Source organism: Idiotropiscis lumnitzeri, chromosome 10, assembly GCF_059441095.1.
Source record: "Idiotropiscis lumnitzeri isolate Australia: NSW breed Sydney's pygmy pipehorse chromosome 10, RoL_Ilum_1.0, whole genome shotgun sequence".
Classification (NCBI taxonomy): domain Eukaryota; kingdom Metazoa; phylum Chordata; class Actinopteri; order Syngnathiformes; family Syngnathidae; genus Idiotropiscis; species Idiotropiscis lumnitzeri.
This window is the reverse complement of record NC_142400.1, coordinates 9,770,820-9,792,447: the sequence shown is the minus strand read 5'-3', so window position 1 is coordinate 9,792,447 and position 21,628 is coordinate 9,770,820. Positions and strand designations below refer to the sequence as shown.

At 41.5% G+C, this 21,628-nt stretch overlaps 1 protein-coding gene across 4 annotated transcripts in view; it reads left to right on the top strand.

Moving 5' to 3' along the window:
- The first annotated feature begins 584 nt into the window (after positions 1 to 584).
- nbeal2 (neurobeachin-like 2) overlaps positions 585 to 21,628 on the top strand; it is a 37,068-nt gene continuing 16,024 nt past the window's right edge. For 2 of the 4 annotated variants that reach the window (XM_088306714.1, XM_088306713.1), the window contains exons 1-25: positions 585 to 991; positions 10,846 to 10,934; positions 11,057 to 11,221; positions 11,676 to 11,757; positions 11,965 to 12,077; positions 12,288 to 12,370; positions 13,216 to 13,301; positions 13,398 to 13,701; positions 13,782 to 13,888; positions 14,121 to 14,201; positions 15,817 to 15,900; positions 17,176 to 17,274; positions 17,426 to 18,060; positions 18,137 to 18,269; positions 18,581 to 18,700; positions 18,808 to 19,138; positions 19,216 to 19,298; positions 19,373 to 19,465; positions 19,565 to 19,733; positions 19,930 to 20,063; positions 20,230 to 20,389; positions 20,629 to 20,731; positions 20,807 to 20,957; positions 21,196 to 21,351; positions 21,454 to 21,613. In XM_088306714.1, coding sequence (XP_088162840.1) covers positions 914 to 991; positions 10,846 to 10,934; positions 11,057 to 11,221; positions 11,676 to 11,757; positions 11,965 to 12,077; positions 12,288 to 12,370; positions 13,216 to 13,301; positions 13,398 to 13,701; positions 13,782 to 13,888; positions 14,121 to 14,201; positions 15,817 to 15,900; positions 17,176 to 17,274; positions 17,426 to 18,060; positions 18,137 to 18,269; positions 18,581 to 18,700; positions 18,808 to 19,138; positions 19,216 to 19,298; positions 19,373 to 19,465; positions 19,565 to 19,733; positions 19,930 to 20,063; positions 20,230 to 20,389; positions 20,629 to 20,731; positions 20,807 to 20,957; positions 21,196 to 21,351; positions 21,454 to 21,613 — 3,799 coding nt within the window. In that variant the 5' untranslated portion in view covers positions 585 to 913. Of the gene's footprint in view, positions 992 to 8,985; positions 9,131 to 10,845; positions 10,935 to 11,056; positions 11,222 to 11,675; positions 11,758 to 11,964; positions 12,078 to 12,287; positions 12,371 to 13,215; positions 13,302 to 13,397; positions 13,702 to 13,781; positions 13,889 to 14,120; positions 14,202 to 15,816; positions 15,901 to 17,175; positions 17,275 to 17,425; positions 18,061 to 18,136; positions 18,270 to 18,580; positions 18,701 to 18,807; positions 19,139 to 19,215; positions 19,299 to 19,372; positions 19,466 to 19,564; positions 19,734 to 19,929; positions 20,064 to 20,229; positions 20,390 to 20,628; positions 20,732 to 20,806; positions 20,958 to 21,195; positions 21,352 to 21,453; positions 21,614 to 21,628 lie in introns of those variants that run through there. The other 2 variants (XM_088306715.1, XM_088306716.1) reach the window with 2 other exon arrangements.

Below are 21,628 nucleotides of genomic sequence, written 5' to 3'. Positions count from 1 at the left end.
AGATTTGTATACTGTTTTTAAGCCATGAAAAAAATTACACTTACTGGAGTGGCGAGTTTGCGCACTCTTCATATTTACGGTGTTCTGCTGTGAGTCATTCTCACTGCATAGTGTAGTAAATGATTGTGAGGAGGTGACTAATAAAGTCTTAATGTGTGTCTGTCTAACTATGAGCGTGCGTGCGCATCTGGATGTGAACAACAGTGGTAAGATGTAACAAATGCCGCTGCGACCCCCATCCCTAGTTACGGGTGAGCCATAAAAGTCGTGAGAAAAAGTTAATAGTCAAGAAAAGTACAATTACCTGAAAAATGAACTTCAGTTCACTTACGAAGTATTTGTACTTCCCGACTTCCCTGTTCCCACAACATGCTTCAGTGTACCTGTGTGTGACTTGTATCATTTCCTCTCGCTTCCGTGGGATCGGTCTCTCTCTCTCTCTCTCTTTCTCCCTCTCTCTTTCTTTCTCTCTCTCTCTCTCTCTCTCTCTCTCTCCCTCTCCCTATCTCTCTCTCTCTCTCTCTCTCTTGCTCTCTCTCTCTCTGTCTGTCTCTGTCTCTCACCCACTCGGAAGCAGCCACTGTGCGAGCCGCTCGCTTCTCATGGGTGTTCCTCTCCACGCATTAATTCCACGCAATTTCTCTTTCTAGTTCGACATTAATCTCTCCGTGACCACGTCCCCCCACGCCGCCTGCTTGAGAAGAACTCGTGAGAAGTTTTAAAAGCGATCCGCCCGTCTGCGGCACTTCGACGCGGATTAATGAATTGAGGGCGAATGTGGCAGGAATGGTTGACGGCAGGAACGCGCCGCGTCCTGCTCCCGTGTGTTGGAAACAACTTGAAGCAGCTCACTGCTCGTTGTTGACAATGTCGGTCTCCCCTTGGACTTTTTAATTAAACGCAAACGGAGTTAATGAGCAACCGGGATCTTGGAGGAAAGATGGCATCGAAGGAGAAGCTGTACGAGCTGTGGATGTTGTACTACACTAAGGTGAGGACGTTACACCTGACGGGAGACACCTGTTGTTTTTTTGTTATTGTTGCATTTGCATGCTTGTATTGTCATGGATTTCCAAAAAGTAGACGAAAACGCGTTACTTTTGCTCCTCAGGTGCGCTTTGACTCGTGTTTGTGACATAGACGGTTATAAGCGGAAGTAACTCCTCTGTTTGCACGTTAGCTTCCCCATTTATAAATTCAATATATGGCATGAGTTGGCTGTTTTGGTGAGACGCTGAAGCAGTTTAAACTTAAAGCAACACTCGAGTAGATTTTTGTTGGCAGGTTGACCCAGCGTGTTGTTTCGTTTCGTACCTGACCTGTAACGCAGGTGTAACCCCAACCGGCTACTTCCTGCTTCTTATAGCCACGCCCCCTAATGTCACGTCTCTGTAGTTTAAGGTATTCAAATACTGAATGTTTTATTATTCGGGCAAATAAATTCGTCAAGTAAAGCCAGTTTATTTGGTACATAATGTATACACTGTATAATCTTTACAAGGACAATAAATCTGTTTGGACTGACACTGACAGCAGTAATAATTCAACAATATGTTTATGATTCAGGCAATACGGTGTCCTGGTGGTTAGTGCAGCTGCCTCACAGTAGCAAGGTTTTTGGTTTGGATCTGTGCTATGACTTTCTTGTGTAGAATTAGCATTTTCTAGTAGACTCACCCCCCCCCACATTCCAAAATGATTCATACTAGGATCAGTGAAAGCCTCTAAAGCAGTGGTTCTAAAACGTTTTGCACCAAGTACCACCGCAAAAACTGCTTAGCTCAAGTATCGTCATCATGAGAGACACTGAAATGCAATAGTACAGAAGGTCTAAGTCGGAGGTGTTAAAACTGCAGCCGTTTGCGGCACCCACCAGACTTTTCTTAAAAAATATATTATTATTATATGGGAACAACTGTTGAAACTCTGTTTAAAAATGGTAGTTAGGGGGCCGTGTCAAATGTACGGGTGTCAAAAAGTTGCAACACTCATTCCCTCAGTGTGTGCAATGCTTCTTACTGTTACAATTACCACTACTAAAAATGGCTTTCTACAGATTTTTTCTAAATATGCTAAGTTGCAAAAAACTATATTCAAAACATGTCTCTTCATAACTGATTCAAGATCATTCATAAGCAAAAATGATTTACGCCTCATTCTGCTGTAGGTCAATGTGATTTGTGAACATTATCACATCAAAGATACTCAAGTAAACACTGCTTTAATAATTAACAACTACCTACAGATTGTTCTTGTTTGGGGCTGTACTGGTTATAAAGATCTGATATGAGCAGGGGCGGCTCTATTCAGGTGGGATACAAGGCCGTAGGCCACCTCAAAATCCTGAATTTATAAGGCATATGCTGCATCACTTTTTAACAGAAAATCCCCCCAAAATGAATCAGGTGGTGATTCAAGAATGAAATGATTCGATCCAGTAAATAAGGAATTCAAAATATAGACGTGAGTGTGAGTGTGAATGGTTGTTTGTCTACATGTGCCCTGAGATTGGCTAGCAACCAGGCTCAGGTCTACCTCAACTCCTGCCTAATGTCAGCTGGGAGAGGCTGCAACTCCCATGCGGCATTAAATGGGACACACGTATGGAAAATGGACGGATGGATCGTGGTTGAATAGAATAGAGTAGAACTGCATTGCATCACATTGTCAAAATGTTTATCTGATTAGTTACATAGGACAGGCAAAATATGAGCGACGGCTCTCACGATGCAAACGACAGGCAAAATAATGTCCCTTATTTAATTTCACTCCCGTTGCCTATTTGGCATCTGTAAACTAAAAATGTATAAATAATCAACGGACCTTATAATTTATTTTTTTAGACGTGTTTGTTACCAGCCAAATTCATAACGTTTTGAAATATATGTGTGTAGAGAATTCATGTACTTGTGCTCAACGTCGAGATCAGTGGCCTCATCCATTCTTTAATCTGACCGACATGTATTTACATTATCAAAATGTCTGTAAATTTTGTTGCACTGAGTTAGCACCCCCCAAAAAATAAATTGGAAGAAATGCTTTATTGTAAATAATGAAATACAAAATAGTAAATATAAACACTTCTGTATGTACATTATACTTCAAATGGAATAGTTGCTTTTTAATTACCTGTATAATCCAATTATTGATAAATAATAGAGCATGAATTATCATTATTTTCATTTATTTATTTATTTATTTATTTATTTATTTATTTAATATATGGCTGACCTGGTCCATCTGTCCATTTAAAAAATCAATCATAGCCCTTGAGCACTGCAGTTGCCCTGATCCAAAATGATCTTTTAATGGAAATAATTCAAAAAGTTGTGCATACAAACATGAGCTAATACTCAATGTCAAGGCTTTGAAGACAACCTCAGTTTTGAGAACACGTTTTATGTTCAGAACATGTTCATGCATTCCACATTCATTGGCGCTTACAACAGGAAACAATGCGATCCACAACTTGATCTGGAACTGTTGAAATGAGTTGTCAGTTTTGTGACATATTTGTCTGTGCTTTCGCCAACAGCGAGAGTTATCTTTGTAAAGCAGAATTAGAATATCTCTTGTATCTCAATATCTATTGTTGTTGAAGTCGAGTTTATGTCTGCCAAAAATGTAATGCCGTCTAAATTGACAAATCCTATTTAATGTGTCTGGTCATGTGAAAGTTCCAGTAGGCCAAAGCAAACTAAGCAAGCAATAAAATGAATGAACGTGTCATTTATCAGATGTATCTTTATGCTTATTGTATTATTGTTTACCATTCACGATTGGTTTCCTGTTGTGAGTGTTATTTCAGTGTAATGTTTCTTGGTTATGGTGATAAACGCAGGACTATTTTGCATTCATGACATGTCTTTTCTTGACGACAAATTGGCTAAGGATGATATTACTATTTAATATGTTGGCAATATGCTTCAGTGCCCGGAGGACAAAGGAAAACAAGATGAGACTTTTTGCCCAGTTATGATTAAGTGGGGCAGCGGCTCCTCTTGCCTTATCGCAGCGGTTCTTGCTGAAGTGTTGCTCGCTTGACAAGGACGATGTCTTGTCATACTCAAGGACATTTTTTTGGTTTTGGTCAATCTCTGTGAAATTTTGCTTGCGTTTAAGAGTGGACCTGATCTCTGCCTGTCATGCCTGTCAATGTCCGAAGGGGTGCTTGAGTGGAATTTGACGAGATTCAAGGAACATTTGTGCTTGGGCAAACTAGTTTGTATATTCATGATTCACTACTCACATGTTTACCTGTTTGCTGTTGTTGTGCCCAAGCCAAAGTGCTGTCCAATATAAAAGTTTTGCTCCAGCACCCTATCTTGGTGCTAATGTACTATGTCGAAGTGAGTTGAGGAGCTTCATGTAGCGCTTTGCCATTTTGCTGCATCTATGCTAATTGTCATTTTACTTTGTACAGACATGCCGTCAACGGAAAATGACTTCATAGTGCTTAAGGGCTTAGTTCACACCCGTCACCTGTTTTTGTGCTTTGGTCATGTGACGTTTGCAAGCTGAATCGACAGCAATTTGTGTTTTATTGATAGGGACCGAGAATCCAGGGGCGCGCAAAGCAAAAGTGAATATTTGAGTCAGGAACACATACACGACCCATTGTAACACGGGGGTAACAATTCTACGTCCACCAATTAACAGACACCCGAGTATCTGGCTCCACCCTTACGCAAGCATTTGCTCAACCTCTCACACAGGCGCCTCCTTCAAATAAACACCTCATACTCTTTGCAGTTGAGTAAATAAATGCCCTGGACACTATTTGAGGAAGATACATCTATCTATGAGGGAGTGCAATTTTGCTCTGATCAAAATGAAGTCTTATTTTTGTGGTTCTACTTGGTGATGTGGAAGAAAGCCCCCCCCGTATGTTCTCCCTTCCAGAATTTTCAAGTGTGTGAACGATGCTGGCCTTTCAATTGGGCCTGCTTTTTAATCTCTGCAGCCTCGTGTGATCGAATAGACCGTAAATGTGAGATGAAAGGCAGCAGAAGCAGAACCACTCGAGAGAACAAAACTGTTCCTAACGACTTCCAGTGTGTTCATGTCCTTTAGATGTGTGTCTAAACAAATGCTGCTCCAACGCCACCATGGGATTGTTTCTGAACGACAACTACGGAATCAGGCAAATTAGCATAGGTGGCTCCATTAAAAAAAAAAAATAAAAAAAGAGTTCCATTGAAAGGCCTTTTGTTTGACAGTAAACATGACTTATGACCTGGAACCCTGTTTTAGATACAACAAACACACCCAGACAGATCCCAGCAGATCTCACAGTTGTTGCCCCTAATCCTTCAAGTCAAACTGGTCACAATGAATAGAAAGGACAGTGTTCATAATCTAAACAAGTGATTCAAACACCCCTCGCCGTCATCCTGTATAGTTTCTGTCGGAAGAAAAGTTGCTCTGGCTTGCGTGTGATGAAGGAACTTGGTTTCCTCTGATTGTGCAACACATCACACACCCCTGGAAAGTCTTTTGTAAGATCAATTTAAGTTCATGGAGGATGTAAAATGGATATACGAAAACACATCACGTTGATAATTAAATAGCATTTGAGTCTTGCACGTTTTTTGTTATTTTGTGCCTTTGTCGAATCATAAACTTGAGCATAATATGTGACTTGCAATACAAGTTTGGCACATGACCTTTTCCAGTCCCGAATTTTGTTTTCAAAGTTCATGGATGTTTAGCAGAGAAACACTTGGCAAACACGGCGACCATAATATGCATCAACCAAAGTGAAAAAAATGATTGGCAGCATGGATATGATGTGCATGCTGAAGGAAGGTTTTGCCTGCATCTATTAGCTCCATGTTTGTCGCCTGGCCCCGTTACATTCTTATTTATAGTGTTCTCATTTGTGTTGCTACCTAGCCTGGCAAACAAGTTCTGTATTTGCACTTTAAAAAACAAAACAAAAAAACTGTGTGTAGAGTCAAATTTAGTGATATTTTATCATCTACATACTTATGCATACATGTAATAATTTTCTCCAGCTTGGCTTTTGAGGTCATGCTGTCGCTATCATTATTAACCATACTGGCAAGTGCAAAGCATTACTTGAAAAAAATAAATAAAAATTAAACAACGTGTTAATATCCCAATGTACGTTCATTCATTATCCAAAGTGCTTTATCCTTAAAGTGAACTCTTCTCACAATAAGAAACATTTTGGCAACTCGTGAGGCTTCAATCTGTTTAATGCCGCTCCCAGTTGTAAGTCTCCTGTCAAACTCAACAGAAAACAAATAGAAGTCCACCTTGTTGTGGATTTAAACCCGCCAAACAACTATTCAAAGAAATACCCTGGCTACATTAATGCTATGCTAATTAGCATCTATTTTCCAATGCTTTAACGTTTTGAACACAAATGTCTCAGCAAGAACCTGCAGACAGACAATATTAGACTGATTAGTGCAGGGAGTAGTTGTGACGTTATTTGAATCCCACGAGTAAGCAGGATACACCCGGTTACAATATGATCGGCTGCTACAAAGAGTCAAAGACTGTATCGTGGGCTTAAATAATATGAAATTAAATAGATGATTAGAAGATTGCATTTTAAGTAATATTGCATTTGAGTTTTTTTATGCATTCTTCTGTGCCCGCACAATGGTCAATTTCCTGACCTCGCAGGACATTTTTCCAAATGGAAATTAAGAAAACAAAACATCTTTCCAATGGCTGTGTGACAAGTTGGACCTAATAATAAGGTTGCAGCCTGAGACATAGCGGGTAATTATCTCGTGATTATTGGCCCAAGTGGTTGCAAGGGACTAATTAAAGTGACCAACATGACATCCTGGCTCTGTTCAGTTGTGAACCCTCCTCCAACATTTGTAATCATGAGAATACTGTTGAGAGAACCGGTTACATTTGCGCCACACAGACAGAGATTTCGCATTTTTGTTGCATATTGGCCAGACCAGTGATTTCCATCCAGGGTGCTATAAGAGACAATCATGAGTGACGCGTGAAATAATCCAATTCCATTCATTTTTTTATACATTACAAATATATATTTGCTCATCTATCTATGCCATTGACGTAGTGATGTGCAAATGAAGCTTCAAATCTGCTTCATGAACCAGTTGTAGTATTTCTAGACTCCAGTAGATGGCGCTCTCTGTTCAACATTGGGCTGAACGCACACTGACTGGCCATTTATTTAAACCAACAGTGCCATCTTGAGGAGTCAAAAATACAACATCTGGTTCATGAAGCAAATTTGAAGCTTCAATTTCCCATCAGTACATCGACGTATAATGGCGGGCAGAAAAAATAAATGTTCTCCCTCTAGATGGCAGAAGATCCAATAAGGTTCAATATGTGTTCAATTAAACAGGCCCAAATTTCACGGCGAATACTGTGACATTGTTGTACGATGGTGTTCCGTGAGATTTTTGTAATGGGCGCATTGGCTCAAAAAAAAAAAAAAAAGGTTGGGAAAGACTAGATCAGAAAAACAAGCACAGCTCACATGACACTTGCGGTTTGTGCACTCTTTACCAGCACGAGGGCCAACAAGCAGGACAATCAAAGTGCTCTTTTCTGCCACTAAAGTAGGGAGACGGAGCCAAGCTGAATGTCAAGCAGCAGCTGCAGACAGAGCAGATACATGTCTGGAGTTGACACATCTCATTGGACATGCAAGAGTTGCACTGTTAGTGTTTTTTTTTTTGTGGCCTTTTTATGCCCACACATCACATGGCCAGTTACCGTGGCAAATATTAGGATGTGTTGCTTTAGAAAAAGTTGCGTCGCCTTGGATTATTATTTAAGAAATTCTACAAAGTACTTCCCCCTTTTAGTTCTTATCAGCAACCATTTCCGTTGTGTAATCAGATATTTGAATTCGGTGGAAATGTAGCACTGTCAGCCAAATGGTAGGTAGAGAAACATAAACAGATCATGCGCTATGTGGACAGAAGTATCGAGACACGGTTTTAAACACATTTTTGAACATTTCTATCCTTATCCTCTTTTAACATAGAGAGCTGCTTCACGAAGCAAGGTCAATGAAGACGTGCTTGCATGGCTTTGCTGTTCAACACCTCTTAGATTAGATACTGCCTGATCACCAGGCCCGTTCTCTTGGGTTCAACAATAGTGACCTCAAAAATATTTTTCTGTCTGATGAAACGAAAATTGTGACATTTTATTGGGTTACCAATCATAAGATATCATAATCATAAGAAATCTCTGTCTTCTGTGTTCCTTATTAGTGTGATTTCTGGACAGGAGCCAAATTTCTAATTTGGTCCTAAACTGAAAAGTGCTGTTCCGGCAAAGATATATTTATTCACTAATGTTGCATCAAAACCGATAACAGTCATGACATATGGTCGGTATCCATACTTGTACTCGAAAAAAAAAAGCTCCAATACTATGACACCAATACCATTACACCAGCCTGGAGTAGGAGCCACGTCAGCCGTGTGGAGATGCTGAACGGCAAACTCTGATAACAACACAACTGCTTTCATCGCCGTTGATTATGTATTTTGCGAGACGACTGCAAAATATGTTCCGCAAAATGGATGATGAACCGACGGAAAGTTTAAGAAAAGTTTGTGTTTTGTGTTTGCGAACATTATTTGATTAATGTAAAAATATTTTCATCACAATTTCAAGATGTAACTACAATTATTATTATTCAATTATTATGATATTATTTATAAACAAGTGAGTCTTCATATTAATTTAACTCAATTCTGAACAATAATATGCACAGTTTTTTTTACACTCATTTTTTTAATGTATTGCATGAGCATGCAATTGTTTATTTAATTTAATTAGCAAAAATACCCTCCCACAGTGGTGTTTGTAATGCGGGACTCTTTTTTTTTTTTTTTGCTCACACCGCATAGAAGAGGAAGGGGCTTGTCGTGTACGAAGGAAACAAGTTAGAGTTAAAGTGGCTTGTCATTTCCTGGTTGATCGCTTGAAGTTGGGACACGAGAAACAAGCTCGTTCGAGTGCTTGCTGTGGAGAAATGAGCTGCCCATCTGCGGACCGGCATTTCTGAGACTGGGTCGCAGGATTCTGGCCTCCCATGCTCAGAATCGTACAATGAAAGATGGACGGGCTCACGAGTCCACGCCAGCTGGTAATGTAAACTTGAGTGGAATGCAAGCAATAGAAAAGACATGGCTGCGGTGTTTATGATATTATCTATGCAGAACATATCTCTGCCATATATTTAAAAAGTCACATTGCATTGAAGCTCGGTGTCAGAATGCTGAACGTGTCACAACTCTAAAAGTATGCTTGTCATTTTAAGGGAAGCTCCAGAGTGACTGTCATGCCATACCTTATTGACAATATCATATTTTTATTCTGTGAGTCAGTCTGAAAGAAGTCATGTCTGCTCTCATTGCCGAGATGCTTCCTCTCTCTTGTAGGCTTTTTGCACAATCAACGGCTCTCAATACGCTGTTTATTCTTTATTGTATCATACAACACTTCAAGACAACAAGGAATGTTGGCTGTCTCTTTTTGGTTCTTAGTGGAATGTCAAGGTCTGGCTTGCAAATAATAATTAAGACGTCTGTTGAAAGGTTTCACCCGCAATCGTGACCTATAAGACATTGTGTTCTTGAGATTGGCGTAAAATGAAGAAGCCAGGAAGGATGTGGTTCACCCCAAAAATATTAAAGCAATTTTCTGTATAACTGCGTTTTTTTTAAACATTCAAGCAGCAACAGGTAGCTTAAAATAACACATTCAAGTCAGTTGGATGGCATACGGGCTTGCAATAAGGAGGAGAGTGTTTATGGGAGCCACAGAACTTTGCGACAATGCCCTGTAATATTGGTGGACCAACCAGGACACCTCTTGCATAAACACTGCATAACATAAACAGAGCAGTGTTTTGTGCCTCTCTCTAAAATATTCGAACATTTTTCACATTTCAGATCTTGGTATTATATTGTCGAGTTATGTTCGTGGCACTCTTATTATAATTTTTTTTCTGCCATTGATTAATATGATATTGCTTACTGGGAAAGTCGCAATTGTTGTGAATTATTGTCCATCTTAGAAAAAAATAGTGTACTGCATTTTGTGTGGTTGAACATCCTAGTTTTCAAAAAAGATGGCTCATGCTTTTCCTCTCTTTGAGTTAAATCGCTTTGCAACATCCTGTTACAAAAAAGATCATATTGTAAGGCTGACTGGAGACGCGGTGTGCCACTGCTTAGCAGATGTTGTTTTTTTTTTTTTTCCGTTTTGTTTTAAGCTGTGGACAACGTTTGTGTGCACTTTCATTGCGCTATAATTTTCCTGATCACTGATATGACTTGGCCAGTCAATTAGTTGATGTCACTGTTATTGTATGTGACATTTACGTATGTCGCAATTTTTGCTCTGTTGATCAATTGAGAATTGATTTGACTTATTTGTGTGTATGTTGACAACGTACATAAAATAATGAAATAAAATAATGTACATAGAAATTAAAATACAGATATTTAAATATTTAAAAATAAAAAAATATAGTTAAGCTACATGATGTCATCTCACATTTTTTTTAAAATATGTTATAATATTAATATGTCAGTACATTACACCTTTTATTTTAATTACAACCTTTTCGTTTTTACTGATTGGCTGTGTTCAGTCCCACGACGGCGCAAACGCCCATTTTTCTAACAGCCCCCTTGTCTACGAAAATGCCAAAATGTGCACAACTCCACAAAAATCTAAACTTTTCATAGAGCTCCAGTATTTGCTTTTATTAGTTTGTGCAGGTCGTCAAGTTCTCACTAGTTTGCACTTTGAGCATTAACATGTTTCGTTTAACTTCTCTCCCTCCCCCTCTAGAAAGATGTGAGCTATCTGCAGCAGTGGCTCGAGACGTTTGTGGCGTCCTTTGAAAGGCTCATAGATGTGCACTCGCTCGAGCCTCGGAGGTAAGAAGTTCTATCTTTGTTCCAAGTTTTATCTTTGTTGTATCCGCCATTCCCCAAAACAGAATGAACTTTGACCTCTTGCATAGATAGCGTTTTGACGTGTTTAAACGCTGCTTCTCCAGGCTGGAGGAGTGCACCTCCGAGGTGCCTCTGCTCCCCAGGGAGGTCCTGGTGTTCCTCAGCACACAGCTTTGGCAAAGTGCGGCGCACCTCTCAGAAAGCCATGACCACAGTAACGACATCCCGCATCCCCTCCTCCTCATCAAGTTTTTCATCATCGTCTGCAGGTCGTAATGAGCAATATTGAAATACAGTAGCATAGTAGGTCTAAGAGTTTATGGGGAAAAAAAGTGTGATATAAAATGTTATGTATGAATTCAATGTAACATTATGTACAATTTGAGCGTTAACACTGTTAAAATCTAAACTAAAATATTGCAAAACTGTCCCAAAACGTGAAATAAAACAAAACTGCTCTTGGGCGATGATCGTTTCGCATACCACCAGAGCGAGCCCGAGTACCACACTTTAAAAATCATCTATCTTTTTCATTATTGACTGAAGGGAAGCTGTCAAATTACAGTTATTTTGTTTGTCCTGACATTGCAACACAAATTGTGCAAAGAGGCCACAAGCCTTCGTCAGGAAGTTCTCCCTTTCATTCTGCGGGTCTTCTTTACCATAGATGGCCATCTTGCAGAGGTTCCAATTTCCTAATACTGCATTTCTCTCAACTTGTAGAAACATGGACAACGTCGACCCAGAGGAGACCCCCACTTTTGTTTTTGAATCGATAAAGCTTTTGAATTTTTGTCTGCACCAGGTATGACATTTATAAGATGAATAAGAAACTGTTAATGGTTAGTTTCTGATTATGGTACTTTTTTTTTTTTCAATCAGTGAATAATCACAACATTCCTGTGCACCCTGTCACCCCAAAAAAATCAGATACCCACGTAAAATATACTTAAGCTGTGAACACTATGGTTGTTGTGTCCATTTGTGTCATTGTATTCTTTATTTTTAACAGATAAAAAATGGAGAAGGAGAGCAGTCCGCCCTGCAGTCTGTCGCGTATTACGGCCTGGTGTTGTGGGAGAGTGTCTTTGACCCTTATCAGACGTGGAGGAGACGGCTGGCAGGGTGAGTTTGTGTCCAGCATCCACTATACAATTCTAAGGTTGGAATTTCTTGAGACAAAACTCCACCGAGTTCAACTTTTTACCATCTTACTCAACCGTGAGGGATGTGTAACATCTTGTCTGAGTGCCTCTTGACGTCACGCCTCAGTAGAGCGGTATTTTGTTGGCATGAGTTGGAGGGCCTGACTCCGGATTTGTGTGTATGATGCAGGGAGGAGGTGAGCTTGCTGGAGAGGAACAAGTACAAATTCTCTCCGCTGCCACTGCCCGAGGAGCTGACCGCTCTCTTCCACGGTGAGGAGTTCACCCTTTGGCCTTGTTTCTGATCTTTGTCACGTTTGCAGAAGAGATCATGTAAACCTGTTCTGTACATTCAGTTTACTGTAAATAATAGCATGTTTTTGGGACCATTGCTTTCTTACTTAACTTTTAAAATGGAATGGCTCCAACATGGAGCCCAGAGGAACTCCCACATGATTTACAAAGGCGAAATGAGATGCTAAGTCTATCATTCTATATACGCTCAATAATCACGTTAGGTGAATGTACAGTGATCCAATACAGGTGGTGTGTAAAAAAAGAAAATTGGAATCCATTTTCGTTAAGTTGCTGATTGTTAGAGTAAAATGTTGCAAGCTGCTATTTTATTGATTGTCACTTAGGAATACATAGAGCTGGTGTGTGTCAATGCTTTAAGCCTGCTGTGAGTTCTCGTCAGTATTTCAGGCCAGCCCAGTCGGTCCGAGCCAGCCAAATGGCGTAGAGAACGGGCTCACCGGTACTAAGTCACACGCAGGTCTAGCACACCTGACACGCAGCCAAATAAATAGAAATCCTTATCCTTACCTTTCAGTCCCACAGATCTCAATGACACGTGTCCCATATTGTTTTCATTGCACCAATCACCACACTGTTGTTTTTATTTAGTATTTTTATTTATTTATTTATTTTCCTTTGGGGATGTGTCTGCTTGTGCAGCACCTGCGTGTGAATGATCAATTTTACAATCGACACCGATTGTCTGTACCTGATGAAGGATGCACGTGTGTCGGCCTCAAATACTGACTGACAATCCCCCCTCGTCTGTGAATACACAGTCTGTATGAAGTTTATTTAACCTCTCCTTTTCAAATTTACAGAAAATCTGCAGGACAGTGAGAAGATCCCAGAGCTTCTCACACTCAGGCTGGTTCATCTCCAGGGAGCTGTGATTAGTGGGGGCAAGGTCTGTTGCCGTATTTTCTGCATCCTCCTAATCAGGGGTTATTATTGTCTGGGAATATGATTACTGAGGATCATCTTGTATTATGTATCCTTCCAGAAAAATGGTCTTCTTGCTGTCACCTCTCACGCTGTCGAGGATTTATTCTCCGTGCTGCAAGCTTGGTGCTGCCGGGCCACCCATCAGTCAAAAGACACATCCCTCCCTCGGCTGACCTTGCAGTGCCTGACCGCAATGATCCACCTGCTGCATTTTAGCAGCCCCTCAGAGCGGCAAGTCGACATCAAGACCATCCTGCAGAGTTTCTTCCAGCTCCTTAACTGGAACCGTCCGCTGAGCAGCGAACAGCAAGACGGGCAGAACTCTGAGGAGCGCCTGATCTCGCTCCAGAGCCTGATGCTGAGTAAGAAGACCAAATCCGCATGGAGCTCAAGTGACTGACGGGACAAAGAAGCTCATGTTACGCTGTGCTCTCTTTTGTAGCCGCAGTACCTGAGATCCTGCAGTGTTCGGATCGGCCTGCACTCCAGGCTGTTTTCCTGAACAACAACTGCTTTGAGCACATCCTCAGGCTCATACAGAACAGCAAGGTTAGCCGCTGGGTCATCTCAAATCAGCTTTTGATTCATGTGTAGTCTGCACATATTTCCAAATTGATTTTCCTCATATTCCTCAAATGCATTTCCTCATTTGTTTGTCTGATTGTTGTCTGCCTCCCCTCAACAGTGTGTCACTTAAATATGATTTTTTTTTTTTTAAACCTATAGTACTTTACGATTAACTGTCTGCATTTTCAAATTGTACTGTGTATATGTCCGGTAGCTCTTTCAGAGCAACAGGCTTAGGCCGAAGAGTGAGTGTGACCTCACTACAAGTTTACTCACAGAGGTCAAAGTGGAGCAGGTACTCGCCCCAAATAAAGCTTTGGTGTTGATATTGATCTGTCAGCAGGAAACTCAGCCTTCTCCTCACGTGGTCACAGCTATCAGTTGTCTTAAACAGGAAACTTTAGACAGGAAGGCAGGCTTATGAAGCAGGTAGCACGATATGATGAATGTCGCTTGGGGTGAGACACTGACCTTATCTTTACACATATATGTCCTGAGAACAAATTTTCACTCTGATGCGGTAGACTCGGGCGCTGAAATTGAAGAAACATCTGTTACAGATGCAGCAGCCAAAAAGGGCTGTTCTGACATCTTGCGCAATGATCCCTGATAGTTTGGAGGGGATCTGTGGAAAATAATGTTATCATCACCCTACCTCATCCGTCTTTTACTGAACACCCATCCATCCGTTTTTAATAGTGCTTGTCCTCATTTGCGTCTCACTTGACTTTGATAAGTGGAATTCCACCTCAGTGAGTCGTAGGTCACATATAGACAAACGCTCAGTAACACTAATATTCACACTGGTAAGTCTTCGGTTAACTTACCATCCATGTCTTTGGAATGCGGGAGGAAGAAAGAGATGAACTGCTCCTCTTTTTGGCTGATGTGCTCTAGTTTATACTCTACATTTTCCTTTGAAATCAAAATAAAGAAAGCACTATATATTGATTAATTGAAGACTGGCTTAAAACTACTGTATTTTACGGAGCATAGGCACACCCACATATAAGCCGCAGCAACTCTTTTTGAAAATAAATAAATAAATATATAAATAAATAAATAAATAAACTATATACAAGCCTCACCAGACTATAAGCTGCAGTTTTCTATGTGGAAAAAAAAAATTTGGTTACCGCAAGTACAGAAGGATTTTGTACTGCGAATGCACATAAAGGTACATAAACAGATTGTTAAAACAGTGCCTTTTAACACGCCAACAACTTTTCTCATTAAAACAGAGACAGACCCAAGAGAGAAAAATCAAGATTTATTTAGCGTATTTTCTGAACTATAGAGCTGGTGAAAGAAAAATCCACAGAAAAGCCGCACCGTTGTATCATCCACATGGTTCAAAATCTCGGAAAAACCAGGTGGATTTTAGTCCAGAAAATACGGGACATCATTGCAGATCTAACCTATTAAGCTAAGATTCTCAAAATGAAATCAGCTTTAGTTAGATTTTTTTGTTAAAAAAATAAAAATAAATCAACAACCACAAACCTCGATGTGATGCAAGTTCTAATGGAGTGAAAGCAAGAGAGAGGGCCCAAATGAATCATACAGCAAGTCATGTTCCTAGTTTGAGGCTGAATTCCCTGTTGATTACACTGGACCAGTTTTTACATCGTGCATGAGATGGTGGTTGATGCATGACTCCTATTACTTCCATGGCTGCTGGTTTGGTTGCACCAGCATAAACAAAAGACGTCTTTAGTGTCTTGGGATTGGTTGTCGCCTGCTTTAATTTCTGCCTTTGCCCTGGTTACCTCACATAATCGTGGTGTGGACAAGTCGCTGTTCTCATTTCCCACTTCTACTTCAATCCATTCTTTCTTTCATGGTGGACGGTGCCCATTTGGATTTGTTGTACCTGCATGATGAAATCTCATTTCCCTATGTTGATGTAGGTGCTGGAGCGAGGCTCGGACAGCATTACTGTGCATGCTCTAGGAGTCCTTACAGCCATCATGAGTAACTCTCCCACCGCTAAGGTACAGACACAACGACTACATTAATATTTAAGGATGATACTTTTATGCGTCAGCCAGTCTTGAAATGATGAAAATTCTAATATAATCCAGTAAAATGTTTGCTCCAAACTTTGCCTTTAACAAACATAATAATGTTGTGGGTAACGCTGCCATAGAGGTATTATCTAATTGAATTTAATGTTTATAATGTTGTCTTAGTTTGCAGTACTGTGTATGTTGTCTCTAATGTCCTACTTCATTTTGCTTTGAGAGAAAATTGTTCAGTGCTTAAAGGGGAAGTCAACTCAAAAATTCTCCTTACAAGAATATGTTTTGTGCAGTCCCACTAGTCTAAACATGGCCGTTTATGGAATACGAATTAAGCCGCAAACTCCACCCAGGGGGCGGCCATTTTGCCGCTTGCTGTCGACTAAAAATGACATCACAGTTGCTCAGGGCTCAGCAAATAACCAATCATGCCTCAGCTACAGTGAACAGGTGGTCGTCACCAGGGCACCGAAGATCTGTGATGTCATTGTCAGCTGACAGAAAGTGCCAAAATGGCCGTGCCCTGAGATGGCCCAAACTTGGGTGGATTTTGCTGCTTAACTCGTATTCCACAAACACAATATTAATCAAAATGCCATGTTTAGAGTAGTGAATGTGCATGGAACATGTTATTGTAAAAAATGTAATTGGAGTGACTTCCCCTTTAAGAAATGCAGTCCACATGCGCACGTATTATTTCATGATGCATAGATAAACACAGGCTACAAAAACAAAAAATAAAACCACAGGTTTATTGTTGTGTGATTTATGACTTACTTACTTATGCTTACACCACATTTGAATACGTAAAAGACTGTATGTGAATGCTTTAAGTAAGTTATCTCTAATTGAAGTAGAGAAATAAACTGTGATTAATTCTTGGTTCATAATCCAAAACGTTTATGTATAATACAGCTGATCTTTTCTTGTATTACAGAATAATTTTTTGCTTGTTTATTAAAAGATGCATGAGAAGAAAAAATTATCGCATATTAAATTGCAATTGCAACAATGAGAAGGAAAAAAATCAGAATTAAATTATGGTTTGAAATCTTTCCGCATATTACGGTGTATTATCACAGTATATTACAATAATGTCTTCACTAGAGCAGTCAGAGCCTCTGAAGAAGGCTGTTTGTCATTCATGTCGGAAATCTCATTGTATTCCAATTGGCCTGATGGAAGTGTGCCAATTTTGCATTCTCCGTGGAACAGCTTTCGACTCGCTATTTCTGTCTTGTCCCACAGGAGATTTTCAAGGAGAGGATCGGCTACTCCCAGCTCTTTGACGTGCTCAAGAGTCAAGGTCAGCCCACCAAAAGGCTGCTGCAGGAGCTGATGAACATGGTGAAAAGCATTTTACTACTCTCGTTATCCTCTCATTGACAACAGAGAGCAGTCCATTTTCTCTCACTAATGACCTTTTGAAATGGCGTCATGTCGCCACATCCCGATCTCATCCTCATTATGAGCCACTTTTACGTTTCTTCCTTTCCAGGCAGTGGAGGGCGAGTATGCCCACGCACATCACTTCGGCATTAGTAACGACCAGCCTCTGCTGTTGCTCCTGCAATGGCTTCCCGAGCTGCACGGCCATCGGGAGCTTCAGCTGCTGGTGGCTCAGTGGCTGGCCACCGTATGCGGCGGCTCCCTATCTTGTCGCACCGTGGCAGTGGAGGCGGGTATGGTGGGAGCACTTCTGCAGGTGCTTTCACAGCCGCAGCACTTGGACAGGCAGTGCGCCGATGCCATGCTGGGGCTCCTGCAAGACCTGGGCTCGCTTTGCCTGAAACCGGAGGAGCTGAGGAGCCTCCTCAAACTGCTCAGGTTGGATCAGGATAACGGCGCGCATCCATTCTGCACTCGCATCATCCAAGTGCTCTCGGCGATGGCGGCCCGAGAAGGACGTGACGGCGCCTTGCAGTACTTTGATCTCACACCCCCTATGGCGGGTATCATGGTGCCCACGGTCCAGCGTTGGTCAGGCAGCAGCTTTGCCTTTCATGCTTGGCTCCGCCTCAATATGGACTTCCCTCATACCCCTCTGGTAGACTTCAACAAACCTACCACCAACGTGGTCACGGCAAGTCAACATGATATGGGAAAAGGACCTCGCAGGAAGCAGCTATACAGGTAGAAGGGCAGGGCCAGCTTTTGTGTCCTCGCCTACTGTATGTTTTACTTTTTAAATCTCTTGTTTTCCTTAAAGTTTCTTCACAGCTAGTGGAACAGGACTGGAAGCCTTTTTCACAATGGAGGGCGTGCTGGTGGTGGCTGTTTGCACTAAGAAGGATTACATGGCTGTCGCATTGCCAGAACTCCCTCTAGCTGACTCACGCTGGGTGAGTGCAATGGCGGCTCAGCCCCCCCCCCGAATATAAATGCAGTACATCAGGGAAAATATCACACAGCATTTTTTTCACGTCCCCTATGTTGTGGATGTTTGACCATAGTTGATCGAGAAAATGTAGTCAAAAGGCACATCGTTATCCTTTAAGCACAATTGTAAACGCCAGCACTGAAATAAGCATCTCAAATTCAATCTTGTGGTTGTTCATATTTACTTTCCGTTCTCAATACCAAACTCTTTCTCAGCGCCTTTATATCCAGTTCATACTGAACTAAATAATTAGTTTTTTTATTGTATGTGCAGCATTCAGTAGCCGTAGTCCACATTCAAGGCCGGCGTCCTTTCGGTCAAAACCTGGTCAACATCTTCATTGATGGAGAGTTGTCCAAAACGGCTCAGATTCGCTTTCCATCCTTGAGTGAGGTAAATTACAATCTATTTTTTTTTATCATGTTACCTACTTTTAGAGTTGGAATAAATATGGTATGACCTCATATCAAATAATCATTTTCTCTTTGTTTTCCTTGAAGCCTTTTACTTCCTGCTGCATCGGCTCCGCAGGCAACCGGACCACTACCACCACAACCTCGCCTAATCTACACACATCCTTGTCCTCCAGCCAGTCCCCGGAATTTGCTTTTCCCGCCAACGCCCACTCTCTAATCCGCTCCCAGTCCTTTCCAGCCAACTTTGCAGGGGGCCGCTGGGGCGCTCTGAATGACGCCACGGTGCAAACCATCCCAGCGGGGCTGCAGGACACCGAGTGGGGAACACCCACTTCTCTGGATGGACTCCTGGGCACGGCCTTCATTTGCCATGAGCCTCTGCAGCCAAGTCATACAAGAGCGCTGTACGCTGCAGGTATGCCACAGCGCTTTAACGCAAAATGGCAGTCGTACACATACATGAGTGAAATGTGTCATCGCTGTCTGTCACAGGCCCAAATCACGTTCCTTTATTTAAAGCGGATGGAGAGTTATCGGATCTTAATGGCAAGCTTGTGCTCTACTACACTCCTCAGGTAAAAAAAAAAAAAAGTGTCAAAATCAGTCAGCACATTTTATAATTAATTGCATTTTTATGTGAATACTTCAGGCATTCAAGAGTCAAATTTGTTTGGATTTGTCTCCTAATCATCAATATGATGGCCGGCTAACAGGACACAGAGTCATCAACTGGGACATTAAGGTGAGATATGTTGCGGTTATGTCAATAGATTGGACTCAATTGCTGTGAATATTTTTTGTACTTTGACAGTTTCTCTGACTGGATATGTTTTCCCTGCAGGATGCCGTCAATGTGGTTGGGGGGATCGGGGTTTTGCTGCCCCTCCTCGAGCAGGTTTGCGAGGAAGAGCAGGTGTCCAACGGCGCTCAGGAGATCTCAGAACTGCTCGGACCAGAATTGACATCGTCACGAGGGCCGGCCGCCATGTTGCTGCCACTTCAGTCTTCAGGTCACATTCTGTTTCGTTGAAGGAGGAAGACTTGACTCAACTCAGTGGTCCTCAGTCATAATTCAAGTCAAGTCAAGTTGATTTGTATCATGCTGAAAACCAAAATTCTAAAAATGTGACATGAATAACTTTCATTCTCTGTTTTGTTGCATTGAGATCGTGAGCAAGTTTCTGTTTTTGTTTTTCTCTCTCCCAGAAGCGAGACTGGAGAGGAACAGCCTCGCGGCCTTCCTGCTGATGATGAAGAACATGATCCGTCGTCATCCTGTCAACCAGGAAAGCTTGCTACAGTGCCACGGGCCCAGCATCATCGGAGCCATGCTCACCAAAGTAACTTGGACTCACTTTTATTTTCATCGCATTTGGTGCAGTCTAACCATGGACGTGATTTTATACTCTCTTTTCATTTTCTGTCTTTCATGAGTTTGCCATATGATTTATACTGACTTTTGTTAATATTGAAAAAAGAAAAACATCTCTCTTCTGTTCTGTGCAGGTTCCAGGCACGATGATGGACATGAATGTTTTGATCGCATGTCGGCTGCTACTCGATCAGGTTCACACCGAGGGGAATGGTCCACTTCTGCAGCAGTTCTACCAGCACCTGCTCTTTGATTTCCGCATCTGGACCAGAAGCCATTTTGCTGTTTGTCACGGTGAGCATTATCGGTGCATCCAACCCTTTCTATCAAAGGTGTTTTTGACGTTTTCAAATGTAAATGCGTGAATGACTCTAGAGGTTGCATCGTGAATGAGATTGTTTAAAAATAATATAAGGTAGGAGGAAAATTTCGGAAGCTGTGGTTATCATACTTGACACTTTCTGTTTTGTGAATTAATTCATTACTTTACTGCAAGTTGGTCATACTGAGCGAATGTGATTTGCCTTTCCAAGATCACGTCCAGTACATCTCGTCTGTGATACACAAAGGAAAACAGCGCATGAAGCGGAAATATGGAGTTCAGTACATTCTGGATACCATTCGCACTTATTACGGGTGAATTTTGATTTCCTTCCCAGAGTCTTTGGAGAATACCAAATATGCCATTTAACACAGTTCCTTCATTCACAGCACAGAGAAAGATGGCAGCTACCTTTGTGATGAGAAGCAGATGATTCAGACGTCTCTGTTCGCGTTGCTGAAAGACTTCCTCAGGTCTCCGACAGCTGAGGAGCTCCACAGTGTCCTCGCTTACATTCTGAGCGCGGGAGATGCGCAGCAGGTAAAATTATATTTCTACCAGTGCTATGGGGCATATTCCTTCAAGGAATAATGAATGAATCCTTATTCTGACTTATGTAGTAGGTGGACGTGGTGTTGATCGAAACTGGCATTGTTCAGTGCTCCTCTTGTGTGCCATTCTAATTTGCATATGATATGAATAGCATTCTTTTTTGGACACTTGACTTGTTCCCTGCCTAATTAATACTGAAACCTCTTTCATGCGCACAATTATCCAGGTGGTAAAGGCTCTGGATGTGCTTTATGAGCTTTTGCGGAGCAGCCCTCCCCGAGAACAGGTGCAAGCTGTGCTGCTCGAGTGGGGAGTGGAACAACTTTATAGTCTTCTTCTCAACCCGAGCTTTGGGGACCGGGCCAGAGAGATGGTCTTCAGGGTCAGCGTATTCTATTTGTCTTTTTTTTTTTTTTTTTTTGGTCTTTCGTTCTCTATTTCGCCAACCCCATCCGTCATTCAAATTCGTACATCGTGTGTGCAGGTTTTATACAAAATCCTGAAGAGCGAGCGCGTGTCTGAGCGCAACAAGCAGCGCCTCAAACTTAAGGACTTTGGCTATCTCGGCCTGGTGTTTTTCCTTGAAGACCTTCCCGTGACCATGACGACTGTGCGATGTCTGTACGAGCAGGTCCTTGCGACAGGTATTTTAATTAACA